At 37.3% G+C, this 17,819-nt stretch overlaps 1 protein-coding gene across 1 annotated transcript in view; it reads left to right on the top strand.

Moving 5' to 3' along the window:
- The window catches only part of LOC111871761 (dynein heavy chain 7, axonemal), a 221,471-nt gene that overhangs the window by 49,982 nt on the left and 153,670 nt on the right, over window positions 1-17,819 (top strand). The window contains exons 15-20 of the mRNA XM_023865070.2: window positions 2,395-2,564; window positions 5,293-5,572; window positions 11,994-12,233; window positions 14,178-14,343; window positions 15,214-15,437; window positions 15,681-15,815. Coding sequence (XP_023720838.2) covers window positions 2,395-2,564; window positions 5,293-5,572; window positions 11,994-12,233; window positions 14,178-14,343; window positions 15,214-15,437; window positions 15,681-15,815 — 1,215 coding nt within the window. The remainder of the gene's footprint in view (window positions 1-2,394; window positions 2,565-5,292; window positions 5,573-11,993; window positions 12,234-14,177; window positions 14,344-15,213; window positions 15,438-15,680; window positions 15,816-17,819) is intronic.

Here is a 17,819-nt window from a genome sequence, read left to right as displayed (position 1 = left end):
CCCCCAGTTTTCAGAGTTCAAAGATGGTTATCTTGAATTTGATTGGAAATACATAGTCTGAAACGTTTTAATCTCTTACTAGGTTGATGTTTTTAAGATGTAGTGTATGCTATGGGAGCTGGGATAGTTTAGTTGGTATAGCAACTGGCTACAGGCTGGACAATCAAGGGGTCACAGTTTGAGTCCCAGTAGGGTCAAGAATTTTCTCTTCTCCACGTCATCTAGACTGGCTCTGGGGCCCACCCAGCCTCATATCCAGTGGTACTGGGGCTCTTATCCCGGGGGTAAAGCGGCCGGAGCTTGAAGTTGACCACTCACCTCCAACTAGTGCCAATGTCAAGAAAATGTGAATCTATACATCTGCTTCTCCATACGTTCTTGTTTTATGTCATCTATTTTTGTTGTGTGATGAAGGTATCTTATTACTATTCTATATGCTTGTTCTTCTTTCAGTTGGTAAGTGTGGTGGTATATTTCTTGTTTGTTGAATTCTCTGATCATTTTTTGTAGGTCTCTGGAAGTTCGCAATTTATTTTAACAATATTGTTTGCTAGACTTTTTGTGAAGTATTGCTCTTGTTCAGCTATTTTTTGGAATCATTTTATCATTTTGGAGTAATTTTGTACCCCATGAACGAATATTGGCGGCAGTTTAGGTATTATGGCGCTATGGCGATTTCGTTGTTTGAGGTTCCTGGTTGTTGAGATAGTGGGTCATATCGTTTGTTGGTTTTTATGTTATTTGTGATGATTTTTTGTTGATTGGAGGTTTTTTTCCTTTGTGCCTCAGATTATTTGCCATTTGTTAGTGTTATTGTTCTTTGTTTCTTCTTCATCTTCTTCTTCTTCTTCACTGGATGAGGTCATTTTTTATATGTGCTTACCTCTGTCTTTGTTGTTTATTTAATTTATGTTGGGTGGTTGCATTTGTTGTACTGGTGTTGTGTAGTAACTGGGGGATTGTTGCATCTATATCGCTTGGATTTATGATTGTATCACAGTTGGTGAAAATGGGTATGTTGGTGGGTTCAAGGTTGGCCTTTGTATGTTGGATGGGTTATGATTTTGTTGATTGGTGATCCTATTGTTGTGTTCTGGTGTGATTTCTGCAGGGTGCATCATTGTAGTTGTGAATTGTTTACATTACTATCATACCCGTTGGTTTGAGGTTCCTCTTCTTGGTTGATTTTCACTGTTTTGTCACTTTTTTTTTCGTTTAGGAGGTAGTTCACTTATAGAGCCAGTTCTCAATGCGTGCTTATGATACAAAGCCCAGATGAGTAGTGTCAGTTAATGAACTAAAAAGGATTTCTGACTCCTTTAATATGGACAGTTTAAAATACATATCAAAATACAACCATAATTATAAGGGAAAATACAGCAAATGGTGGTGCTCCTATAGATGTTAATGAAGGAGTTCTAGATGACTGTCCATTACTGAAGGCATTGTTCATTGTTTACATTGACAAAGCTATTGAAAATTGCCTGCAGCTGAGCTAACAAGAAATGCTAAAATTAGAGGAGCACTTCCAGATATCAGCTGAAACATCATTCTAGAAATTGAAAACAGGGAAATACCAAAGGAAATTTTAATGTAAAATCCAACAAGACAACAGAACTTAGGGAACCCACAGTTGAGATGGAGGAACCAGTATAACCTTCAGGAGACTGGAACATCTCAAACAAGGCCTAATCTATGAGTAGGAGGATGAGGACAACAGTGACAGTGACTGTGATGATGGTGATGGCAGCGGCAGTGAGAGTGGCGGGGGAAGTGGTGTTGAACAACTTTTGTTTTCAGGCAGTAACATTTATAGAAATGTATCTTTTGACTATCAGTTACATTCTACTGCATTGTCGGAACTTTGCTTTAGCTGAGGCTGTGTTGTGAACTGGTGAGAATTCTTTCACACTGCAAAGTATGTTTAGTGTTATAAAAGTATTAGATTTGCATATATCTGGATTTTTATTTCCTTAAATTGATTATAATTATATGCAACAAGGACTTGGTGTCTGTTTGTTCAGGTAGAAGTTTCATAGTACATAACATATGTTTATAAGGGAACTAGCTGGAAAATAAAAGAGATGTCATAAAAGTGAACATTTCATTATTATCACTCATTTCTATACTGCATTATATGTATCATGTAAAGTGTGTATATGTAGTCTATACCATTTTCAGTACTCTGTAAGTGAGGTTTTACCTCTATAAAAATGTATTGGTAGCATTATAACCTGGTAAGTAACTAAATGAAATATTTATTTCCCATCCACCCTTTTAAATTTATAGAAATAGAATGAAAGCTGTGTAGCTGATAAATTTTACAGATTACAGACATTTGTCTACTTGTAAATGCTAATGAAATAAGTGCAGTTGAGATATATCATGTTGCAGCTCCAACTGCAAGACCTTGTTACGCTTGTGCGCGGCAAACTTTCCAAACTGTCCCGTATCACTTTGGGAGCATTAGTCGTGCTTGATGTTCATGCCAAAGATGTTGTAGAAGACTTAGTCAACAAGGAAGTTCATTCTGAGTTGGACTTCAAGTGGCTGGCTCAGTTACGGTACATCTTTTCCTTATATGTTTTTACAGTTATATATCGTTAAGGATATCCAAGAGAATTAGGAAGACTTGGAGCTTATTGGAATGTAATAACTAATGGTATGTGTTGATAATATTATTTAAATAGGTAAGATTTGAGGTTTTCACGGCAGTGACTATGAACAAAGCAGTCTTCTGGGATGTGGCACCATGCAGATGTGGTGTTAACTGACGTTTCAGAGGAACGCATTTCCTCCATCTTCAGGTTAGAAGGAAAAATGAGAAATCTGCAAGCGAGGATACTGTGAGAACTGGTACAAGCAGACTCCACATCTACACAGTGCCACATCCCAGAAGACTGCTTTCTTAAAAAATACGGAAGTTCCCTTGGAAATGCATAATGATGTTCATCTCCAAATAAACATGCTCATAACTTATAAATAAAATTGAGCTCAAAAATATGCTATAATTTCTATGAATTTCTTTTAATATTGTGACAGAATTAAGCATTTTAAGAATGGTGGTAGTATGCTGGTAAAGTGGTCTCTATGCTTAGCACTGTGCGATGAAGGTTAAGAAGCCCAATAAAAAACATGAAGGGTAAGTCTGTAAAAGTTAAAATACTGTAACTATCGGGATGAGAGATTAGTTCCATTCAGAGCAGGCTATTTGAGCATACACACACTTATTCCATGAGCACTAGAAGCAGCACACAAACTCAGATTCTGTAATTTCCCACATTTACTCTCTTGGTTACAAATTAAACCACCACACAAACTTACATTAAAAAACCTGTTTAATTTTTTTATAACATAATAATTACCATATTTTAATGAATTTGTACTTATAGCATATATACATATACACACACACATATACATATATCACACATGTGATAATTTGTGTGTCACCTGATGATGCCCATTATGGTCATAACATGTAGTAAATAATGAGAGATAAAAACAGAAAGTTTTTTAATGCAAGTCTGTGTCAGTTTATCCTATGACCTACAGGAAGACACAAACAGGATGCAGCCTTTAGACAAAAAGGTGCTCTGATGCATTATCTTCAATTGTTTCCATAGATCATATTGTTTTATATCAAGGTTTCTAATGTTTAAGGAAAGGAAGAGTATGGCAGGGGTCCATGTCTAGCTAGTATATCTCAAAAACGAAGAAATAAATCATCATCACATCGGTTTTGCTGTGCATTTAGTGTGCTTTTCCAGTTGTAACAAGGAATGGGACTTTCAGTCCTAATTTCTGCTTGATTTAAAGGTCATAACTGTAGTCCAATATTTGTTTAAATTGTGTGATATTTTTGAGAAGTTTTCATTAATTTTTTCAGATTCAAACAAGTCAGAAGCCATATAAAACCAGTGTACTATAGCAGTTGCGGAATGAATTTGATCAAGACATGCCTCATTCCCATCCTAAATCTTTAGAAGATCTGACATGTACTGTAAGCAATGTCTACGTCTTTAATTAGTTAGCATTCTTACAGTATGTAGGCTTTCCATACTAATTCTTGATTTGTACTGGTTGAAGGGCGTGTAGAATACTTGTCATGTTTGACAGACATTTGTCCCCCTTAAAAAACTTACCTCTCAAAGTCAGAAGCTCAGCTCACTGTTTGCATCTGTAGATGCTGTTTGCATCAGTTGACAAGTTTCAGCCACAGTGCCTTTGATCTTCTTGCAAAATCTAATGCACACACATCCCATCATTCTGTAGTCTCTGACACCATTAAAGGAGCGACAGAAAACAATCTGACATTATATGCTGACTGAATGATCAGAGTAAATAGAATGAACTTTAAACATGGCTGTCATGCAGTAACGAATGTGTCAGGACACATTCATTACAATTGCAGTCATGTAAAATGTAATTTATCTGAAATATAAACTCATTGAGCCAATCATGATGGCCACACGGTCTAAGGCATGAACTGTCTTAGCTTGCTTGAATGCTAGAATCGTGGGTTTGAATCCCACTCAAGGCATGTCTGTGTGTGTTTATTCTGTGTTGATGTTCTGTTTGTAGGTAGCGGCCTTGCGATGGGCTGATTCAGCATCCAAGGAGTCTACTGACTGTATATAGGATTAAGAAACTGAAAAAGTGGCCAAGGTCCAACAGAAGGACTGTACAGCCATTGTTTTTTTTTTCTTTTAAATTTGCTTAATGGGGGATGGAGTCCAACTGGGTCCACTTGGCACAGCGGCCACTGATTGGCCTATTGTAGCCTGCCCCAGGTGATTATGATGATGGAGAATTTGGCGGAATGAAGATTGTCAGGGGAAACTGAAGTACTCGGAGAAAACCTGTCCCAGCGCCACTTTGTCCTCCACAAATCCCACTTGACTAGACTAGGGATCGAACCCGGGCTGCTGTGGTAGGAAGCCAGCGACTAGCTGCTTGAGCTATGGCACGTTCTTACTGTAGAGCCATAAATAGATGATAGAAAGACAGACAGATGAATTCATTGTTGATACATTTGATCAGACCTCATACGTATATTTACAGATATCTGCAAACCATTTAAATATGTAAAGATGGGAGTAGGATCTACATGCTTTGTGAGCATTTGATTTAGAAAGGATATCTTAGTACAAACTGAATAGTTTGCTGGAGATATATCAAACATGGCAGTAACAGAAGAATCACAATGCTTTTCTTGGAACACAGGAGAAAAGAGGCAACATCCGTATTGTCATATTACTAGCATTTATGACAGCATGTTTTCCCTCTTAGGTATTACTGGGAGCATGATGTGAAGGTTCGCATCATCAATGCCACAGTCAATTATGCATGTGAATATCTGGGCAATTCTCCTCGATTAGTAATCACACCACTGACTGATCGATGCTACCGCACCCTGATTGGTGCCTATCATCTGCATCTTAATGGTGCCCCAGAAGGCCCTGCTGGGACAGGCAAGACAGAAACAACCAAAGATCTAGCCAAAGCTATTGCAGTTCACTGTGTGGTTTTTAATTGTTCTGATGGTCTGGATTATATTTCCATGGGGAAGGTAAGTTGTAAGTATATGCTTTATGTTAATATTGTGACATGATTCCTGGAATCCAGAATAGTTCTTGCTAGGCAATGACTTGATAAAGAAGTTCCTGTGGAAATGAACATGCACGCAACAATAGAAGAACCTATTTCTAAGCAACAGATCAGTAAACACACAACAGTAGGGTTATTGTCGGGAATGGTATTTTCTGTTCACTCCATGCAAAGTGGTCATATTGAGAGAGTCAGTTGAGAATTGACAGTTGAGTTCATACTTCCCAGGCTCTACACCAGGTCCTGACTGGATTTAGTGATTTGAAGAATACTTGTTGGACGGTGGTTTTTACGAACTTCACTTTACATGTTGTATTTACGGCCAACTCCTGATTGGTGAAAATGATATTGGTGAAGTTTGCAGCCTGGCCACAATTGTGCACAGTGCTGTGCAAAACAGCAAATCAAGCCAACACCATCAGATGAATAGAAAGGCACTTAAAAGGTGGAAATTGAAAGTAGGGGCTGTGAGGTCACACCTCAAGCTCTGTAGCCTATTGCGAAATTGATTTTGGAAAGAGACGGAACAAAGGCACCAACTGCTGTTCATGGATCTTTAGGAATAATGTATCACCTGCTCAAGAAAGCCAGCATGATTGTAGATTGTTTAGCAGACTACTTCACAATCTCATGTCCCATGTGATGAAAGCCATGAACAACAGGTGCAGATTAGAGTCAAAGCTCTGCTCACATCAGTAGATGACACCTCATTGGGAAAAGTAAGACCTTGTGACATACCTAAACAGCAAATTCGTTGAAATTGAGAAAGGCATGTGGACTTGATGGTATTCAAAATGAATGTCTTAGGCATCTTCCAAGAAGAACATCCGACACATTTATTTAATCACTGCATTCAGCACTCTTTTTCAAGCACCTTGTGAGGAAGCATAAGTTATGATGTTACTGAAACCCATAAGGACCCAAATGTCCTTCCAAATTTACATTCGATTATCCTCTTGTCTACAACAAGCAAGCTATTCGAGGAAGAAAGAGGCCTTCTTAATGCAAGCCAGTTTGGTTTCTGTGCCCATCGCAGCATGATAACTTCAGTGTATGAGGCTTATGGACCATGTCACCTTAAATTTCAGCAATAACATATATATGGCTGCTGTATTCTTGGATATTGAAAAACCCTTTGATACAATGTTTCACCTTGGCTTGCTATATAAATCATTAGGATTAACATTTTTTATCAGTCTAATAAAGCTTATTAGCCCTTTTCTTTATCAGAGAAACTTCAGAGTTTTGGTCAAAGGTGACATATCAGCACCAAGACTATCTACTTTTCTCATAGACTTAGGCCCCCTGAGGCTCATCTTACATGGAATGGACAAAATATTTCCTTTGTCACTCATATTAAATATCTGGGTGTCATCTTCAATAAGGGAATTACATGGAGATTACACATAAAAATGACTGAAGCCAAGCCCTTCAGAACGTTTATTACAGTCTACTCCCTATTAAAATTGAGCATTTAAGTGCCAACATTAAACTGACCCTTCATAAGGTACCGACCAGATCAGTAATGACTTATGCTTGTCCTGCCTGGGAATTAGTGGCAGGCACCTTACTTACTTACTTACTCACTCACTCACGAAGCTGAGCCCTTTTTGAGGAGCCGCCATTTCTGCAGCTACTCAAGAATTTCCCAGCATTTTATGGATTCCAAATGTTCATTACCATGTTCAGAAGAGCCCTCCACTGGTCCCTATCCTGAGCCAGATCAATCCAATCCATACCATCCCATCCTTTCTCTCTAAGATCCATTTTAATATTGTCCACCCACTATTGCCTTGGTCTTCCCAGTGGTCTCTTTCCTTCTGGCTTTCCCACCAATATCCTATATGCATCCCTCTTCTCCCCCATTCATGCTACATGCCCTGCCCACCTCATCCTCCTTGACTTGATCATTCTAATTATACTTGGAGAAGAGTACAAGTTATGAAGCTCTTCATTGTGCAGTTTTCTCCAACCTCCTGTCACTTCATCTCTCTTCGGTCCAGATAGTCTCTTCAACAACCTGTTCTCAAACACCCTCAGTGTATATTCCTCCCTTAATGTCAGAGATCAAGTTTCACACCCATACAGAACCAGAGGCAAAATTATAGTTCTGTATATTCAAATTTTTATATTTTTGGACAGCAGAGAAGAAGAAAAAATGTTCTGAATTGAACAGTAGCAAGCATTACCTGAATTCAATCTCCTCTTAATTTCCTCCTGAATCAGGTTTTGATTTGTTATAGTCGTTCCCAAATATCTGAACTGTTGTCACATTTTCAAAACATCTGTTTTCTAGCTTTATGTCATGATTTTGCCCTGCATTTTGGTGACAAGACAGCAACATATACTTAGTTTTCACTGTGTTTATTTCTAGACCAACGTCCTTACTTGCATCAATTAAAGTTTGTGTGCTTTTCTTTATGGTATCTATATTATCACTCAATAGGTCCACATCATTGGCATAGACCAACAGCTGATGTGTCCCATTTAATTTCAGTCCCACCTGGTTTTCGTGGACCTTCCTAATGGCATAGTCTAAAGCAAAATTGAAAAGGAGTGCCGATAAAGCATCTCCTTGTATTAAACCATTCTGGATAGGAAATTTATCAGACAAATGTTTACCTATATGGACTTTACTATACATTTCGTTTAAACACATTTTAATCAGCTTAACTAGTTTCATGGGTACCCCAAACTCTATCAGAATATTGTACAATACTTCCCTCCTAACTGAATCATAGGCTTTCTTGAAGTCTACAAATAGCTGATGTATGGTCTCATTGTACTCGCATTTTTTCTCCAGTATCTGATGAATGCAGAAGATCTGATCTGTGGTTGATTTGTTATTTTGAAACCCACACTGATGATCCCAAATAATTTCATCTGTATATAGACTTAACCTTGATTGAAGAATATTGGGTAAAATTTTGTATGAAGTTGATAGCAGTGATATCCCCCGATAATTACTACGGTCAGTTATATCACCCTTCTTGTGAACGGGTACAACAATAGACTCCTTCCATTGATCAGGCAGTTTTTCCTTATGCCAAATAGAAGTAATTAGCCCATGGATCTTAGAATGTAATATTTTGCCTCCTGCGACACCTACCTCTTAAAATTGCAGCACCTACAAAACAAGGTTCTCTGCACCATTGGAAATTTTTCAAGGTGCACATTGGTCCATGATTTGCACAAAGCTTTCAACCTTCCACATATTTATGATTGTATAACAGAATTGTGCAGGCAACAAGCAGAAGTCATACAAAACCATGAGAATGAACATGTGGTATAGGACAAGGCAAAGTCAGACATAGAACGGGCTTAAACTTGGCGATGGTCAACCTTACCACTGTTCAAGTGACTAAGCTGCCATTGTAGCATAACATACGAGTATGTAAGATAGACATGATCTGCTTTGCAAAGCCTGTACTGACATAGGACTTGTATATAGTACAAAAGAAGAATTTTCTGCTACATGCTATGTATGCAATATGTGCACTTGATGAAAGGCCAAACATATTCATAAGTGATAAACCCATCATTCAGATAGGGTGTTACATAAGGACTATGACTCAAGATTTCAGTTGACCAAAAAAAAGTCTCTGGTCATGAGTCTCAAGGGGCTTGACACCAAAATGAACTAATTGCCGGCAAACCGTCAGTCATAAAGTAACTTTGATTTTGACTTTGAATTGGCATTAGAGTGTTGAACTCTGTGAAGATAAGTTAGAAGAGATGGTAGTAGTTGCAGCAGAGAATTGAATTGAGAGTTCTGGAGTTGGCAGTTGGCAGATGGTGGAGGAGTTTAGTGAGTTCAGTTAAGGGTTTGAAGTCTAGCAGTGAAGAGAAGACTTTACATGTGCTGTAATGCTATAGTAAAGTGATATTTGGAGTGTGTGATCCAGTGAGACTATCATAGTTGCTGTGTTAAAATCCTTTGCCATGAAATGGATAATGCAGACTATAATACACAATTGTATCTAATTTTATTATTTATCTGGTTTGATAATGTGTGTTATATTTTAATTATAGGCTAACCACATCAAGAGTGATTATTTATTATTCATTCATTTATTTATTGACAAATTCTAATCATTTGGGCAAAAGGATTTCAAGAATGATGTATTTAATGACGTGACTTGTTCAAGTGTTACTGTTGTAGCAATTATGAATGCCAAATAAAATGAATGAATAGACTGAGGGCACTAGTGTTTGCAGCAGTTGTAAAGTGCTGAGATTAGCAGCAGCAGTGTAATCATGTGTAGTTCTGATTGTTGTGTATAAGTGGTCAATAAATGCATTTCATCCTATCCATACCCCATCTAATAGTCACAACCCTAAATCATGACAGTATTTGGGTAAATATTTTCATGTGTATTAGTGACTATAGATGAGGTTTTGATTGATGAATAGATTTATTGAACGCTCACAGGCCATAAGCACAAATAATTATAACAGTCTCACTGGTTTACACACTCCTTAGATGGCTGTAACTGCAGCATACAAAATAATATCTTTGATCTCTGCCATCACTAGTTGTTGCTTGGTAACAAAACTTAGCTGGTTAACACTTCACAGCTGAACACTCAACTGTTGAACTGCCTTCTGAATTTTCTTATGAATGAATCATTCTTTTCTGCACAGCTACTTATATATTTTGTTTGTAACCATGGAGAGTGTTGCCTGGCTGTTGTCATTGGAATGCGCCTTGCACTGAATTGGTCTTCAGGGATTTACCTTTGTAGCAGTGTATGTTATTTCCATGGCAATACTTTGTCTTTCAAGAGTTTCTGACTTTCATTTACATAACCATGGAAATATTTAACACCTAGCGATGATTTGTGTTTAAGAATCTTATCTCTGCAGAAACATATTGCCATTTCGTTTCCTAGGAACACCTATATGTTGCAATATGAATGTACAGTTTCTTACAGATTACTGAGAAAATTTAGAATTTAAATATTATGTCTTAGATTAATGAATGAGAACATGTGGAACTAAGATGACGGTGTGTTTGTTTTGAGTTATTCAGTACAAGTACAGGCCTTTTAAATGTAAGACATTTAAACCACAGTTAATTTTCTTCTACTAGATCATCTAGCAGTGTGTTGCAGTGAAATTGGTTTTTCCTGAACTTGCAGAAAATGCAGAATAACTTCTTGGAAACTTCGTTTTGTAAAGTGCAGACTGTGTTTTGTGTCTGTCTGCTATCTAATGTTCATCTCATCACTTTGAGTCCTCACCCATCATTGATATCACAACACCATTTTCTGTAGGTATAAAAGTGGGTCCATTCCAAAGAATTGTTTTTCTTGTCATTTTATTTACAGAGCAGGGATATAGCAGTCAGTATAGCAACTAGGTACCGAGAGGTCAGAGTTTCAGCCCCAGTGGTGGAAGAATTTTCACTTCTCCGTATCATCTACTGGCTCTGGGGCCCACCTAACCCCCTGTCCAATGGGTACTGGGGGCTCTTTCCCCAGGAGTAAAGCAGCCAGAACATGAAGCTGGTGCCTCACCTGTAACTAGTGCCAAGATCAAGAAAACATGGATCTATACATCCACTTCTCCATACATCTTCATGGCGTAGTGCTTAATTAGTTAAGCACAGGGAGAAATTTACCTTCTTTTTATCATTTTATTTACCAAATCAGACCAGATATTCTGGTACAAAGGTAATGACAATGCATGCATTTATAACCTCTGTGAAGATGATATTAAATTATGCTTAAAACTAGATTTTACCAAGTGAATGTTACACTTGCTCTTGTGCGTAATTAAATAAGTGTTATGCCATGAAGATACATGTGGGGAGTGGATGTGTATCTCCATGATCCTTGATCTTGGCGCTAGGTGGAGGTGACTGGTCATCTTCACTCCCTGACTGCTTCACTTCCAAGGAAGGAACCCCTGGTACCCATTGAATACTGGTCTGGGTGGGCCCCAGAGCCAGTCTGCAGACAGCAAAGAAGAGAAAAATCGTGCTTCCCTTCTGGAAATGGAACCCCAACTGTCCAGCCTGTAGCCTATTATTATACTGACTGAGCTATCCCATTATGAGATCTCACAGAAGTATAAGAATGATGTCACTTCCCTGTTGTACAATCTAACTGGTACGATGAATCCTTCTGGCCATAAGTGTGATGAAATTGTCCTGTGTTTTGATAATTTTGGACCTGCTTTTACAAATATTTAGTCTACATACTGTGATGAGTTTGCTTCTCAGCTGGAAAACTTTACTTTATAAATTATTTCACACTTCAACTTAAGTACTTTGTGAATAATATGAGATCTCGCATGTTTGAGGAAACCGTATTCACTGCACCCAAATGCTAGAATTCCATTTCATTATCTTATGTTTATAAATGTTTATTGTTGTTTAGTTTTTCAAAGGTCTGGCATCATCAGGGGCATGGGCATGTTTTGATGAATTTAACCGGATTGAACTAGAGGTGCTGTCAGTAATAGCCCAACAGATCCTGTGTATCATTCAAGCAGTTCAGGCAGGGGTTAAAATGTTTGTGCTTGAAGGCACTCGGCTGAACCTTAATCCTGCTTGCTATATTTGTATCACCATGAACCCAGGTTATGCAGGGCGATCAGAGCTACCTGATAACCTGAAAGTAAGTTTGCATATCATTGTTAACAATATTCTTTGAAATACATTTTTGTTTAATTTTTATATTATTACAGCTGTCAGTTTTGGTTTTTGCTGTCATTATAACAACAGAATAAAAATTTAAGTGCTTGTTGTTCAGTTCAGAATGGTTTATTCTCTTAGCTTCTTACAGAATATAGTTGTTAAAATGATAAAATAAGGGAGGCTGAAATTACTTCTTGGGGACCTGACAGACATTAAAAGCCTTTTGGTTGGAAAGCTTAATAAGAAGGGACTGCTTAAGAGGTAAATTTATAAATTGGAAGATAATATTGTGCTTTGACACCTGAAAGCTGCAATAGTGGAGTCAGAGCCGGGCGTTCATTGCCAGGCAGCAGCTTAGTAAACAACATCTAAAAGTTGGAATAGTGGAGCCAGACATAGAACTACCCATTTTGCTAGGCAACGACTCGTGCACGTTTCTGAGACATCACATACATAAACAGTTACAACCAGTACGAGAAACTGAACCCTTGAATTAAGTGTTCTGTACGCTGTTGGACAAAGATATATAAAACATGAGGGGTTTGCCAGACAAGAAAGTAAGTGTGAGGGTGACAAGAGTTTGAGAGACAAGCAAGTAGTTCGAGAGGCTACAGACTCTTCAAGATTCATTGTGTTACCACGCAAGCAGCTGTTGAGGTCTTTGCTTTGTGTGTTATAGTTACAGTAATCTTGAGCATGTTACAATTAATTATAGATAAAACTGGTGACTATCCAGTAAATCAATTCACCAATTCAAACCCACTCTACTAGTCATGAGTCAGTAATACACATGACAATACAAATTTGGAGTTCATGAAGAGAGGTCATGATATCCAGGCTGAATTGAGCTGATTTATGGCTTCATTATAGGCCTTTATGACTATGGTTATGAACATTTATGTTCCATAAGAGAAGTCTGGAGCATAACTTTGTATGGGGCTGAAACTTGGACACTTAGGGCAGTAGATCAGAAACACCTGGAAAGCTTCGAAATGTGGTGTTGGAGAAGGATGGAGAAGATCAGTTGTACCGATTATGTGAGAAATGAAGAAGTGTTATTTAGAGTCAGTGAGCAGAGGAATATCCTACATGAAATAAGAAAATGGAAAGCTAATTGGATTGGTCATATCTTACGTTGTAACTGCCTTCTAAAAGAAATTATTGAAGGAAAGATAGAGGGGTGGATAGAAGTGACCAGAAGGCATAAGAAGATCCTGGATGACCTTGGGGACAGAAGAGGGTATTTTCATTTGAAGGAGAAAGCTCTAGATCGCATCAAGTGGAGGAACTGTTTTGGAAGAGACTGTGGACCTGTCGTCTTGACAGATTACAGATGAATGAATGAAGAGAAGGGGGATTGCTTGGATAGCAAAATAAATATTGACTCTTCAGATAATTTCTCATAAAATGAGATAAGTACTGTAGTAGTAGAAGTGATTGTGGTGGTGGTGATGGTAAGATGATAATTATGGTAGTACAGTAGTAGTAGTAGTAGTATCAGTAGTACTAGTAGTGGCAGTTACTAGTTTTTATTCCTATTTTAAAAGTGCAATAGTTAAATTTATATTGTAATACTTTAATAACATAGGGGAAAAGAAGAATGCATATAGGATATTGGTGGGAAAGTCAGAAGGAAAGAGACCACTGGGAAGACCAAGCCGTAGGTGGGTGGACAATATTAAAATGGATCTTAGAGAGATAGGATGGGATGGTATGGATTGGATTGAGCTGACTCAAGATAGGGACCAGTGGAGGGCTCTTGTGAACACGGTAATGAACCTTCAGGTTCCATAAAATGCTGGGAAATTCTTGAGTAGCTGCAGATTTGGCTCCTCCTCAAGAAGGGCTAAGCTCCATAAGTGAATAAGTATGTACTTTAATAAAGGTATCATGAATATTAAGAAAATGACTGTTTTTAACGCAGGTCCTTTTCCGCACTGTTGCTATGATGGTACCAGACTATGCTCTCATTGGAGAAATAATATTGTATTCATATGGATTTGTGGAGGCTCGAAGCTTGTCTGTGAAAATTGTCACCACATTTCGACTGTGCTCAGAACAGCTATCATCTCAAAACCACTACGACTATGGTAAGTCTAGCAGAAGTACAGTCAACCCTCGATTATCCGGGATAATGGTGGGGATGGAAATCACAATTAATCGAAAATCCAGTTAAGACAAATTTTATTAAAAGTAGTACTGTAATACTGTACCTGCATAATACTATATGCCTACCTGTATTTAAATTTATTCAACCTCATTTTTATGTCATCTCATGGCCTATTTAATACTTTTTTTACATTACACTGAAGTATGAATTAGTTGTTTCAATCACAGTCTTCAACAACATCCAACACTTTTTACGAATATTCACACTTAACACTTAAAAAAATATAATACTGTCGTTTACTTTTTTGCGGCATTTTCCTTTTTCTGTTGAATACTTAACACAACACACTTCCTTTTACACTCGGACATTTTGCTAACGCACTTGAAGATCGATACAAAGATACTAACTGGGACGATATATCTGTCCTTGAAACTTTCCACAAATCCTTGCATTCTTTCACCCCTACCCTAGAACATTGTGTTAGCATAACAGGAGCAAAGAATGCAGAGCTCGGTTCACACTAGTGCGAAAATAGTGTTACAACTCGCCATGTGAAACAAAAGTGAATGAATATTAAACAACATAAGCCTCAAAAAAGCCTCAGTAGCCCCGGTTAAGCCGCAAACCGGTTAATCTGCCCCCGGATAATCGAGAGTTGACTGTATATAATACAGATTATTTGATGAAAATTCAATTGATTTCTCAGTGAAATATTCATTCAGTAATAATGCATGGGAGTAACTTGGTCTGGGAATGGGAATAAACTGTTCTTTAGCTGGGAATAAAGAGATGACTACAGTATTCACACATAAGTAATTTTATTCTACTTTATCTGTTTTCTACCTTCCAGGGATGAGAGCAGTTAAGACTGTGTTAGCAGCTGCTGGAAGCTTGAAGTTAAAATTCCCAGATGAGAAAGAAGAGATATTGCTCCTTAGATCAATTATTGATGTCAATCTTCCCAAGTTTCTTTCTCATGATATACCTTTGTTTGAGGGCATCATCTCTGACTTATTTCCTGGTGTCATACTCCCTGTGCCTAATTATGATGTATTTCTTAATGCTGCAAGAGAGGTGAGTCAAATATAGATGTTTTATAGGTTCTATTTACACAGTCATATTTAACTTTCAAGCTCATATGACTTGGTAAAAGTTTACAAGCAAGCATTCGCTCATATGACAGAGCACACTTTCTACTGTACAGATTGCCATATTCTATTTAAAGTGGACAGGTGATCAGTACCACAATTCAAGGCAGTTCTTGAATGAGAACTACAATATTTTCATGCTTCTGGCTAATTTATCACACCTTTTCAGGCATGCAAGGCAAAGGCTCTACAACCTGTAGATTCATTTTTGATAAAAGTAATTCAAACATATGAGATGATGATTGTACACCATGGATTTATGTTGGTAGGGGAACCATTTGGAGGAAAGACTTGCACCCTCAAGGTAACAATTAATATAATCACACTTTTATAATAATATGGGGCAACCTGAAGTTATATGGGTGCTAAAGCCCCTGTACAGGATTTGTGGAGTTATTTAATAACAATAAACAATATACCTTAATTGCATATAACATTATTTATTTATTGAGTCATAAGCACTTTTAAGTCAGAATTGTCAGTTAACATGTTGGAACATATTATACATCTCTAAGAAGGTTACATTTTATTTTACTGTAGATTCATTGCTTCAATTTTATCATATGTCAGTAGATGGAGGAATTGTGAACATGCACTGCACACAGAAACACACATTCTTACTTAATGTAAAAGATATTGTAACGTGTTTCGTTACTGAATACGCTGTAGAGATCGTTAATTGGTTTATTTAACAACCTACAAATCACGGCTACAATTAATTATAACAATATTGCGGGGTTTCACAATTTAGAAACCCTACAACCAAATCTCTTCACACTATCTTCAAGAGTCTTCACGTATTAATAACGCAGGAGCTATACAAGTCTCTGAATTACACGCTGGCCTGAGTTGCCACGTTGCTGCTGGGTAGGGAGGGGTTCTCCATTGCGCAACATGTCACAATATAAATATGGTCAAGAAAAGAGCACCACAGTTGTGATTTGTACTTGAAGACAGTGATGATTATACATGCACAACAAATGAACAAATGTTTCATTTCATTTCATTTTTATTATCATTCAACAGTCCATACATACAGGTATTACAACCACTTGGATAGGGAAATTGTCAGTTTTACATCTAATTCTCATGCATATCTTTACAGTGTGCACTGTATCACCCTAATATAGGGAGGGGGTTTGTCATCTGAATAATATTATCTAGATCTACTTACCATTAATTTCATTGCCTTTACACAAATACAACAAATTAATCAGCTACATATTACATTTACACACTTGATGAATCAAAAGACATAAATTCATCTATAGAATAAAAGGAATGTTTCAGCAAAAAAGATTTTAATTCCTTTTTAATGAGTTAAAATTTACCCTTTGTTTTATTTGATTGGGGACCTTATTATACAAACTAATTCCCATATTTATCACACTCCTCTAAAAAGAGCTGTATTGCTGTGCTGTACATGAAAATTTAATTTTCTTCGTGTGTTATAATTATGAATGTCCGAATTTATGTAACAGTGCAAAGCACTGCAGGGTCTCCCAAAGCACCAACAACTGGAAATTATGCCAATTCTATGTGAAAATTGTTTAGGTACATATTCAAAGACAGATGGATAGTCAATTTAGTGAAACATTGTTACTAAATGAGAGGCTAAAATTTTATGAACAAATCAGGGCTGTGTGTTCAAATGATGTAGAGGAATAAGTTTTCTTTATAGCAGAGTTCTTCACTTTACGTAAAGTTCCTATCAGACCTTGAGGCAGTGTCAGTGATGATGCAGGTGTTAAATCCATTGACATGAAAACAAAAGATAACCAAAAGCTGTGAGTGACTCTAATGTTGGCAAGAGTTGGGTGAGAGCATTAATCTACCACCATATGTGATAGTGAATTGTAAAACTGTGCTTAATGAGCAGCTGCCTGTTGACTAATAATCATGTTTCACTAATGTTATATTTTAGCGTCCTGTTGCACTGATTTAAGTCCATGATTTATTTAATCCGTCTTGCAGTGCATACATTCATTTATCTCCTTCTTTCCCTCGCACTACATGTTTCGGCATAATAATGCCATCTTCAGGTGCTTACTTGTCCACGTCAAACCAGTTCATTGCATGCCATGTTCACACATTAAAATAACTAAAATATGTATCTATCATATACATTGTCAAACGTTAAAAATATTAAAATTGTTAAGAATACCACAACAATTTTAATATTTTTAACGTTTGACAATGTATATGATAGATACATATTTTAGTTATTTTAATGTGTGAACATGGCATGCAATGAACTGGTTTGACATGGACAAGTAAGCACCTGAAGATGGCATTATTATGCCGAAAC

Source organism: Cryptotermes secundus, unplaced genomic scaffold, assembly GCF_002891405.2.
Source record: "Cryptotermes secundus unplaced genomic scaffold, Csec_1.0 scaffold742, whole genome shotgun sequence".
NCBI classification, from domain to species: domain Eukaryota; kingdom Metazoa; phylum Arthropoda; class Insecta; order Blattodea; family Kalotermitidae; genus Cryptotermes; species Cryptotermes secundus.
This window is presented reverse-complemented; position numbering and strand designations above follow the sequence as displayed.